The sequence below is a fragment of the Populus nigra genome, chromosome 15, assembly GCF_951802175.1.
Source record: "Populus nigra chromosome 15, ddPopNigr1.1, whole genome shotgun sequence".
Taxonomy (NCBI): Eukaryota; Viridiplantae; Streptophyta; class Magnoliopsida; order Malpighiales; family Salicaceae; genus Populus; species Populus nigra.
In genome coordinates this window covers 13,411,006-13,421,320 of record NC_084866.1, presented here as the reverse complement: position 1 = coordinate 13,421,320, position 10,315 = coordinate 13,411,006, and the positions used below count along the sequence as shown (strand labels likewise).

Sequence of the window (10,315 nt, the reverse complement as noted above, 5' to 3'; positions counted from 1 at the left end):
TCAGGGCCAATTTAAACTTAGAATAAATCAGGCTAACCACTAGATAGTTTGGAAACAGGTTATAAATTTCCTCGGCCCATATCAGGCACCGTCGGTCAACATGCTCAGCAGTGCAGAGCCATCGTCAACTATTCCTTGTTGGATCGCCAGGCAGAAGAACTCGAAAGCAACCTCTCATTGAAAGTATCAAAACACATCGAAGAAAGGGAACGCCACTAAGAAGGACGGCCCATGTCAAGGCAAAGAATCTCAACTCTTAATTGAATCAAAATCAACTATGGAAAGGGATCAGAGAGTAAGAGATGCAGAAAAACAGAGACTGCTAATAAAAAGGAATAAAACAAGGGAGTCAAAGGCCACTAGCAGAGGGGAAAAAATGAAAAAAATTAGATGGCTATCTTCGAAAATAGATAAAAATGAACACAGACAAAACAACCAGCTCAAGAGTGTCTTCCTAAATCACCTTTAAAATTCTATAGTCAGACCTTCACCTTCAGTTTTTCTTCCTTCTTTGTTTTTGCATTTGACTCCTAGAATGTACAACCATAAACTCATGCTTCTCCAACCATTTCTAATGAGGGGGAACGGAGAACATCATGCCTTCGGAAGCAAAATGATTAAATTGGCACTTAAACGAGCTCTCTCTATCAGGATGCAAGTATCCTAAACCTATATTATAGTACCTAATTTCTGCAGCTTCCCCTCGAAAATCACAATGTGGTGGGCCCAGGGAGCGGGATTGCATACAAGGCATGCACAATAAAGGTCCTGGTTGAAAGCCATGCACCCGACTACCTTTGAGCTTGTTCAGAACCAGCAGCACCAGAAGCTGTACTAGGGCCAGCACCATTTTCAACAGGAGGCGAGGTCCCCCATTTTCCTTCCGACTCCAATGGTTCAAGCACATGAATTCCACCGTCTGTTAGTCCCAGTGCGAATTGATCAGGCTCAGAGGGATGTGCAGCAATGACAAGAGGATACACTCTCAAGCTGTTAAAATTACATCATCAGGCAGATAAAACAAGCAAAAATTTTTGAATGGTTGGTCTTCTTAACAAAGAAGAGAATAAAATCAAGGAACCAAAAGATGAAAAAAAGAAGAAGAAGCAAGTAACCTTGGATTGGGAGGTAAATAAGCAGTAGAATTTATTCTGCATCTCAACCTTAGTGTTGAAGCAGTGAGAACACCCACACTTCCATCTTCAAAACTAACATATATAGATTGGCTATCACAGGAATACGTAGCATGCGTGATCGGACCACTTGCTTCACGAGGGAACCACTGCATGAAGAGGATACATTTTTGTAGAAAGAATGTCAGAAGCTTTGATGACAAAATCCCCAAACTAAAAATATTGATAAATATTTGTGAGACTATTTCACTATATGCATAATGTCCAGTGATCAATATCCATGGGACGCATTTCCCCACATCACAACAGAAATGAGAGACCTATCTAAATGAAAAAACAAATGAAGAGGGCAACAGAAATATTTCCAGACACTATGCCAAACCTGCTTGAGGCATTCCAATTTTGGTGCTTCAAATATAGCTATCTGTGTTTCATGAACCGCAAGCAAATGTATCTGGTCAAGGTGAAATTGAACACGTGTATCTGCAAGAGAAGAAGCAACTCGTCCAGTTTGAATTTGCAAGAATTTACTAGCTTGTTTCTCCCATGCATCGGTGCTCCAAACACACAACTGTAGAGGGAAAACACATACAGAACTGAGTAATTCCAACACCAAACACTTGATGATCAGGCTATCAGATGCACAAGGATGTAAAAGATGGCAAATCTATTATCTAGGAAGCCACATAACAAAAGAAGTTTCCACATAAAGCTCAAATCATAGTCTCTAAAATGGTCTCAAACAGAGAAAACAAGACTTTCCTTGCAAGCCTTTCCAAAATCCGTTACCTTATATCAGCGGGCTTGGTTGCTTATTCTATGGTAACACAGACAGACTTGCATTACCAATAATTCATACCTGCGAGTCAGCTCCGGAAGACACCAGGACATTTAGAGAGTGTGAGAAGGCGAGTCCTGTAATTCTTTTCTGATGACCTTTTAACTTTGTTTTAACCTGTGATATGGAATAATTCAAATTGTTGATATTCCTGCTTTTCTACTTCCAATAGAAGGTTCAACATTTTGAGGTATCTAAGCAATACCTCATCAACCCTGACGTTATAAATTTGTATAGAAGAGTCCTCCATGCCAATAGCAATGATATTGTTGTCTTGAGGGTGAAATGCTAAAAATGTTGCAGCTGGTGGTGGAGCCATGAATGTTGTCATTGTCTGTAATCAAGAAAAATGGACTATAAATATGGGCAGATCAAAAGTATAGCAAAACTAGAATTCAATGCATTGTGAATAAGTCTCCACTGAAAGACCACTCAGATCCATCTGCAAACTGGTAATTTACACCATGGAAATATATATAGCCATAACTTCTTCTGGCATACATCCTTCAAACATTTTGGTTTTTCAAAAAGAAAAGTTGGTATTATGTTGCTCAAAAGAAAAGCAAAGTTAAGGGTACAAATCTACTGCAACTATAATGGCTGAAACACACATCATAGACTGTTCCTGGTGTCACACAAAAAATTCAATCAAGCACATAGAATTGAACTTAAACAGAAAAAATCATGATAGAACATTTACCTTAAATGTCATCATATTGAAAAGAGAAATCTTCCCTCCTGAAGCTGACATAACATAAGAATCATTCTTTGAAAGTGCAAAGCACGGAACAGCATCTTCAGGATTTGTGTCACTGATATCATTAGTCATCAAAATTCCGCTAGAAGGCTGCCATAATTGAGGTGGTACACTAGCAGTGGCCTAGAACAGGTAAAACCTTTGTTAAAGGCAAGGTTATTGAAACCAACGGAACAAAATAGACATGCTACCTTCCAACATGTAAATTAAGTAGCTTCAAAGTACATGCCTTCCCACATCACAAAAAAAGAGTCGACACAATAAAAATACCTTCCCAGTTAAGTTTCGATCATTTCTCTGCCACTTCCAAAGCTTGTGCACTGCATTAGATGCTAGTGCCAATATGGCAACTCCTGAATTTGTAAAAATTAATCTAGACACCTGAAACAATTGTCACCAAAACCATAGTTACAACTTACTAATTGTTAACTTCAAGAACATCACATACAAAACAATCTCAAATGCATAAAAATTCAGCTGCAAAAGAGCGACTATTAAACAATGAAAGTTAAAAATTTGACCAACAGACATATCCTCAAGCCTAGACCATAGCTGCTAGTCTTTGCCACCAAAACTATAAGTATTCAAATGCCAAAACGTGGACATTCTGCATAAAACGATCTAATTATCTCATTGCATTTAATGTCTTCCACAAACCAGTGGTAAGAACTAGCATGTCAACTTATTATGGCCAGCCAGAGTGCCACACAAAATAGTCACATAAATAGACAGATATATAAATAGATCAGAAGGGAGGGAAAAGAAACGTAAAGGAGAAAAAAGTGTGGAGGAAATTACAATTGTACTAAAGTTTCAGCGGTATTATTCAGGAGTACAATCATTTTCCTCACATCAAGATCATATGAATAAATAGCATAATAACAACCTTCTAATAACATTTTCAAGAAGTAGAGCATACCCTCATGGCAGTCAAGCTATCAGGGAGCCTCAGGGAGCGACACTGTGATGGTTCATTTATTTCTGTTAATTTCCAGATCCTAGATTTTTCAATTGATTCGTCTTGAATTTTAGGCTTCACGTCAACTAAACTTCGATTGTCACTATTCTGTAGAAACTCAAAACAGAAGGAAAATGTCAAATCATTGAATGTGTAACAAGATCCTTTTGCATTGAGATGCACACATGGCAGTATGTAAATGAGATTACTCTGGCTGGAGGGCAACACCTACCATTCCAACCATGGGTGCTGCAGGAGCAGCTTGATTATCGATGCTAGTTCCAACTGTGGCATTAGCAGGAGGAAAAGTGCCTATTGCAGGGGCCTGATACAAATCATACATTAAGATAGTTGCATGCCATGTGAAATTGTCAGATATTTTTACTTTCTAATTGCACAACTCTAGTAACACAATGATGCTAAAAAGAATTTTCATGCCTATCAAATTTTACCTTCGCAACAGCAGCAGAAGCAGCTCTAGAAGCATCAAATGTACGACTCTCCACTGTCCGGAGCAGCCTGATCCCATCTGAATTTGATAGAATTTTGATGCTATTGTCATTTGTTGAGACTGCTAACAGTGTTCCTTCCTTGTTAAATCTAATACAAGGAGAAGCCTGAAAATTCATGACAAGAGAGTTGTTAAACATGAACACACTAGTTAAAGATTTTAGAACTGTTTATTTCAGGTAGAAAATTCAGAATTTAATTATGTTTAATTGTCTCCTTCCCTCTAGTGGAACTATTGTCAAGTTTCCCTGTTCCTATTGGATTTTGGTTTTGTCTATCTCATATTTGCCTATATTGCCACACGCACACATATATATAGCACCTTAGTTGGTCTTATACAACTCAAAATAAACAGAGTTTTCAGAAATGGGTTCTCTTGGGCTTTTAAGTTTGTTTCATTTACCAATTGATCGTACATCAAAAGGCCTTAATCAGACAAATTTAACAAGAAAGGACTATCAGAACTTTACCGGCAATCCACCCTCTGCATCAATAGTTGTCAACAGGTTGTTATTATCCATGTCCCAAAACTTGATCATGAAATCATCCCCAGCTGCCAAGAATCGATTTTTAGTGGTATCAAACTTCACAACACCCCCAGAACGCTTTGCAAGACCATTATAGGTACGTTTCACAGCTCCTTCGCTTTCATTCCACTCCACCAAGTGTGATTCTCCTTCTTTGTTTGTCCCACATGAGAATAACCTGCAAGTTGTCCATAAAAATGATACGAATATCTCAGTCGAGAGAAAAAAGAATAAGAAATGTCAATCTCCCATCACCGGCAGAAAACATAAAATCAATGAAGTATACAAACCTAGTTCCATCAGCACTGTATGCCATTGTGGTAGAAGAATGCCCTGGTGCATTATAGTCGACTCTTGAACCAGCATTATCATACAACCATGCCTTTATCTTTCCATCAGTTGCGGTTGAAAAGATAAACTGGGAGAAGGTAAGAAAGAAATAAAATTAAAGAAGAAAAGGGATGGATACCTAGAAAATTGAAGAGTGAATCCTCTCTCCCTCTCTTAATACTCTTTAACCTCACTTTACTCTCTACTATAATTTTACTTCTTGTATCCAATCTCCTCTTTTCTTTCTCCAACCTCCCCTTTCAATGTTCTTTTGTTTTTGTTTCAAACAGTTTCCGTATGCAGAAGTTCCCAAAATATTTCATTTTTCTGTCTCTGTTTTTATGCATCCGGCATTTAAAAAAAAATGATTGCTAACATCTGTCTTGAATTTTACAATTTGATTCAGATCTCAATTCATAAAATGAGGATTTAGACTAGCAATGAATCTCCATATATTTGCTTACGAACACATAGCTAATTATGTTTTAGCATTTATCAAGCAGAAATGAGTAAAAACTGGAGGACGAGAGGGCTCAATTACCATCCCATATTTTACCTGAATATTTTCCTTGTGATGTGGGCACACAGAATATACAGGTGCATCATGACCAACAAAATTAAACAGTCGAGTCCCCACAATCGCATCCCAAACCTGCAGAATCTTGAACTCTTAAAAAGCACCATTGCTAGCATGTAGATGCATTGAATAGAGATATAAGAAAACAAACCCTGATGGTCCTGTCATCGCCACAAGTGACTACAACAAGTTGTTTGTTTGGGTAAGCAAAAGCAAGATCATTTACATTCCCATTATGAGCATCCATCTAAAACACAAGGAAAAATCCACATGAATTTCAGTATGTAACTATGTATAAACAAAATTGCAACAAAATAAATACTACAGGAGTTTTTTAAAGAAAAAAATCCATGTACTGAAGATGGATGGTATTAGCTAGAGATGTAAAGACACCGAGTTTCAAAGATATCAATTATTGGCACAAACCTCAAGGTGATTTCTTATGTCATCACCGCCATGGTAGGAGTATACATGCATAATGTGCTTGGAGTATGCAACACCTGGAAAAAAAGAAAAATGGTAATATATTGGAAAATCCTGATTTTCATCAGGGAAAATGTTTCTTTTAAGGCAGAACAGGCAAGAAAGTAGCATTTTAACACACCAAATAAAGTTCCATCAGGACTCCACGCCACACGGTTAACGGATGCTGTATAATCATTGGACAGAGATGCCTACACAATAATAAGCTGGTTAGCCTTAACCTGATAATATTACAATTCCAGAAAGTATCATTGATTGATTCACATTCCATTAAGCTTGTTAAAAAATAAAAGTGTACCTGCAGAGCTCTTGAGCGTGCATTAAGGTCCCAAACCTTGAAATTCTTCCAAGCAATCCTTTCTCTGCTGCCCAACTCCCATAACATGACTTCACCCATGTTTGTTCCAACTGAAACAGTGAAACAACAAATGATACAATCTCTGAAAATCAGGTGAACTTCCCAATGGTAAATGCGCACACAATCACACACCAGTAAGGCTGGGAAGAGTTATTCTTTATAAACATTGAGAGTGCTTACCAAGAAGTAGAATTTGTTGGACTGGATGAAAATCCATACTCTTGACAGCAGAACCTTGATTTAAAGCCATGACAGGATTCTTGGGCAAGTCATCAGAAGAGTAGGAGTTTTGCCCATGGTTCTGGCTCGTATAAGCAATGGGCATAATGTTTATTGGCAGATTGACCTGATAAAATATCAAGTAAAGAAGAAGAACTAGAATAGTCAACAATTTAAAATTTTTCATTCAGCCAAAATCCTAGACTCTAAAATGAGGACCTTGATCCCATAAAATTTATTGGAGTGACAAATGCACACACAACATACACATGGATGACACATCCCAAGCCCTAATTAGCATAAATCCCCAACTTAAAAAAGAAGCTTCCCCTCCAGGGATTAAAAGTGAAATGACAATAATGCACACACCCAGTCCACCTCCAAGCTCAAATATCCAAACAGTTTCAATCTAATCAGCATCATCCAAAACCATTGAGACCTATAAAGTGACATAACACCCACCTTGGCATCTTAAAAATCATGCTAAAACATATTTCCAAATTCATAATAGCAAAAGGCATCAACAATCATAACATGGCAAAACACAGCATAGGAATGTAAAGGGATGGACAATTTCAGTCCATACCTCATCCGATAGTCCAAATGGTCTTGGCCTCTTCAACACATGTTCAGAGTCTGCTGTTTGATAGTCAATAGCTGTGTTATTGGTAGGGGGAGTCCTGGGATGCTTTAAGATAGCTGCAGCAGTGAAGATGCAAAGAAGAAGTAGAAGCAAATTAGCACCCAAGAAACCGTAGAAATTAAATGAAAAGGTACAGTGAATCAGAGATTGAACACCTCTCAAATTCTCTGATACAAAATATTAAATCATGATCATTTTAACAACATAGTATCAATAGTTAAGATCCTAATAGAATAATGATATTTGAATATATATATGTATATATATATATATATATATATATATATATATATATATATATGTACGGGTAAATCTTGTCATTCAAAATAAACAATAAGATCTCTCAACATTCTCCTTCACTAAGGTAATGATTAGATGAATGCTGCTAACCATCAAGTAAAGAATATGACCTTTGAGCAGTACCAAGCTGATTCACCCATAGCAATGCATTTCCTCTTTCAAATAAGTGCACATTCATACTATCATTAGCTATATTATTATAGCTAATACTTCCTACTTGAGTTTGTGCATGATGTTTTTTAATAGATTCCAAGAATGTTTATCAAAGACTGTAAGAACACTAAAACCGATCAAAAGCAGCTGATTCAGATGTCTTATGTAGCCTACCTGTGTTATTGGGAGCCAAACCTAGGGGCCCAGCAGAAGCAGATGGATTCGCCATCCATCCTGCAAGAGAAGATGGAAGAGCTGCAGGCGCAGGCTGAAATGGCTGCAAGCATCCATATAAAGAGGCAGGTAAGTTCATCATTCAAAACCAGCATACTATAGAAACAAGGGTAACTCCTTTCTAATTTGTCACTTACACCATGACCGGTTATTGAAGGAAACCCCCCTGACTTGGGCACGCCACCCATTAAGGAATTGGTGACAGGGGATGGGGCCCGCGCACCATTTGGTTGCCCACAACTGTGGTCAACAAATAAAGTCTTTATGTCAGGATTAGACCTTGGACTCTTACAAAGCTGATGTTGCCAATTTAAACTGCAATTCAATTGCGAGGAGGTGAGTGACAAAAAACAACTTCAATCCAGAGCGATAACTTAAAAGAGTATAAGCACGGAGGCAAGGCAAGAAATTCTTGACGACCTCTGATTAATTAGAGTCCGCAATCTTGAGTTTTTCAAAGTAGGAAACTGAAGCTTGTCACGGAAAAGAGGGTTAGCCTCTATCAACTTTTTGAGTTCACCGAGCATTATACCCCTAGCAGACTTGGTGTCTCCATATTTGGATAGCTGTTCATTATCTCTGCAAATCAAAGTAAACAAACACAGGATATCTAAATATCATCAATACAAAAATAAGGCACAAATAAGAGTTGACATTTAAAAAAAAAGTACCTAAAGTTTTCCAACGTCAGTAGCTGCGTAATTTCTTTAAACAGCTCTTCATTAAATGCCGCAAACACTTTCAAGTCCTTCACTAAAATTTCAACTGCCTTCGCACGATCTCGCCTACATTTGCAAAAATTAACCGACACATCAAGTTAAAAAACCGTTGCGCAGACTCCATCTATGTACACCAGACCAATCAAATTAACCGCTACAGAGGTCCACACAACTACAGTTGGTTTATCTAGTGGGCCCAAAAAAATTAGTTCATCCTAGGTAACAATTACTCGAATCAAAATCCAAAACCCCAGTAAGGAAATGTATTAAAAAACAGAATCCATAACAATTAACCATACAGAAAAGACAATCAATTAAGCACGTACTTGTCCAAAGCTTCAAGGTACTTTTGCTTCCGAATCTCAAAGAAAATCTTCATCGAATATCTATTATCATCCACTTTCGTAAACCCTGACAAATACTTCTCCACTTCATCCCACTCTCCATTTGTCACCATTTCTTCAAAGTACCTCATGTTAAAGTAAAACCCTGACTCTTGCTCCAATCTCCATGCATAAAAATTATATATATAAAAAATATTAACACCACAAATTATCACCAAATCCAAATCACAAAAATAACCACGAAAAAAATTAACAAAAAAAATCAACAAATAAATAAAGTATAAAATTACGTACCTGTGAACAGTTTCTTTAAATTTCTCTTCCTCGAGAAACTGAAGTATGAGAAACACAAGCTCTCTACTAAGCGAAGACATTTTAATAGTTCTTCCAGAAAAGAATTTAATCTGCAGAAACCAAAAAGAAATAAAATTAACTAACTTATAAAGAGATCTAAAACCTCGCAATAATTAAAAACTACATAAATATTCAGCAATCAAACATTAAAATAAAAAATGCGTAAATTTCCAAAATTCAAAGGGAAATAAAGGAACTTCTGTACCTGTTTCCAGATCGGAGAAGAATTTATCTTGGAAGAGAGAAGACGGACGGAGTCGTTTCAGAGCTCCCTTGGAAATTCTTTCTCTTGAGAGAGAGAACGGACGATGTCGTTTCAGAGCTTTCTTGGATTTTCTCTCTGTAGTTGAAGTTGAATTTTGTGGTTTCTCTCTCTATGAACTCTACTAGTATTTATAGAGAGAGAAAGGGTTAGGGATTTGAGAGGAAGGTATCAGACAAATTAAATACCCGTGAGAGGAGATGATACGGGATAATTTGAGTGATAAGTCATTGGATAAGCACATAGCTTCTAAGAGTGATAGGTACACCTGCCTTTCTTGTTTTATAAGTGCGTTGTCTTATCGGGCGTTATTAATACGCCGAATTTGGACTTATTTAGTATATTTACTCCTGATTTTGCGGTGATTGCTATGTATAACCACTGTGTTTATTTTCAGGGATTTATTTACAAGTTTACCACTCTCTAAACATGTTATAACTTTTACAAAAACTTTACAACTACAATCGGTTTATACTGAGACGATGTTATATTAGATTAATCTCATTTACCTTCCAACTTGAGTTATGAAATTCAATAAGTTTAATAAATTTATTGTTTTTATAAATTATTTTTATTTAATTTTCATGATAATATTATATGCTTTTAAAATCGAGCA

At 36.9% G+C, this 10,315-nt stretch overlaps 1 protein-coding gene across 3 annotated transcripts; it reads right to left on the bottom strand.

The window, feature by feature from the left end:
• Window positions 1-377: 377 nt before the first annotated feature.
• Window positions 378-9,849, bottom strand: LOC133674804 (topless-related protein 4-like). 3 transcript variants are annotated; one of them, XM_062096060.1, is made up of 26 exons: window positions 9,643-9,849; window positions 9,378-9,487; window positions 9,066-9,245; window positions 8,692-8,805; window positions 8,441-8,599; window positions 8,158-8,260; window positions 7,962-8,063; window positions 7,277-7,393; window positions 6,652-6,817; window positions 6,412-6,521; window positions 6,235-6,304; window positions 6,057-6,130; window positions 5,782-5,877; window positions 5,610-5,705; window positions 5,014-5,141; window positions 4,667-4,901; window positions 4,139-4,303; window positions 3,919-4,011; window positions 3,648-3,794; window positions 2,999-3,109; window positions 2,672-2,851; window positions 2,177-2,305; window positions 1,993-2,088; window positions 1,516-1,704; window positions 1,116-1,282; window positions 378-990 (listed from the first exon to the last, which is right to left on the bottom strand). In XM_062096060.1, the coding sequence occupies exons 2-26, from the start codon at window positions 9,455-9,457 to the stop codon at window positions 792-794; spliced, it is 3,306 nt and encodes a 1,101-aa protein (XP_061952044.1). In that variant the 5' UTR covers window positions 9,458-9,487; window positions 9,643-9,849; the 3' UTR covers window positions 378-791. The 3 variants fall into 3 exon arrangements, with proteins under 3 accessions (XP_061952044.1, XP_061952043.1, XP_061952042.1); XM_062096059.1 differs by having other exon boundaries at window positions 7,277-7,389; window positions 7,961-8,063; window positions 8,158-8,335; window positions 9,643-9,848; XM_062096058.1 differs by having other exon boundaries at window positions 8,158-8,335; window positions 9,643-9,848.
• Window positions 9,850-10,315: the final 466 nt, after the last annotated feature.

Bases quoted from the DNA above. Each gene is read 5' to 3' on its own strand.
- LOC133674804 (XM_062096058.1), bottom strand. From the start codon at position 9,457: ATGTCTTCGCTTAGTAGAGAGCTTGTGTTTCTCATACTTCAGTTTCTC. The intron at 8,064-8,157 runs GTAAGTGACAAA...GGATGCTTGCAG, and splicing joins CTTCAATAACCGGTCATGGT to CCATTTCAGCCTGCGCCTGC. The intron at 6,818-7,276 runs GTATGGACTGAA...ATATTTTATCAG, and splicing joins CATTTGGACTATCGGATGAG to GTCAATCTGCCAATAAACAT.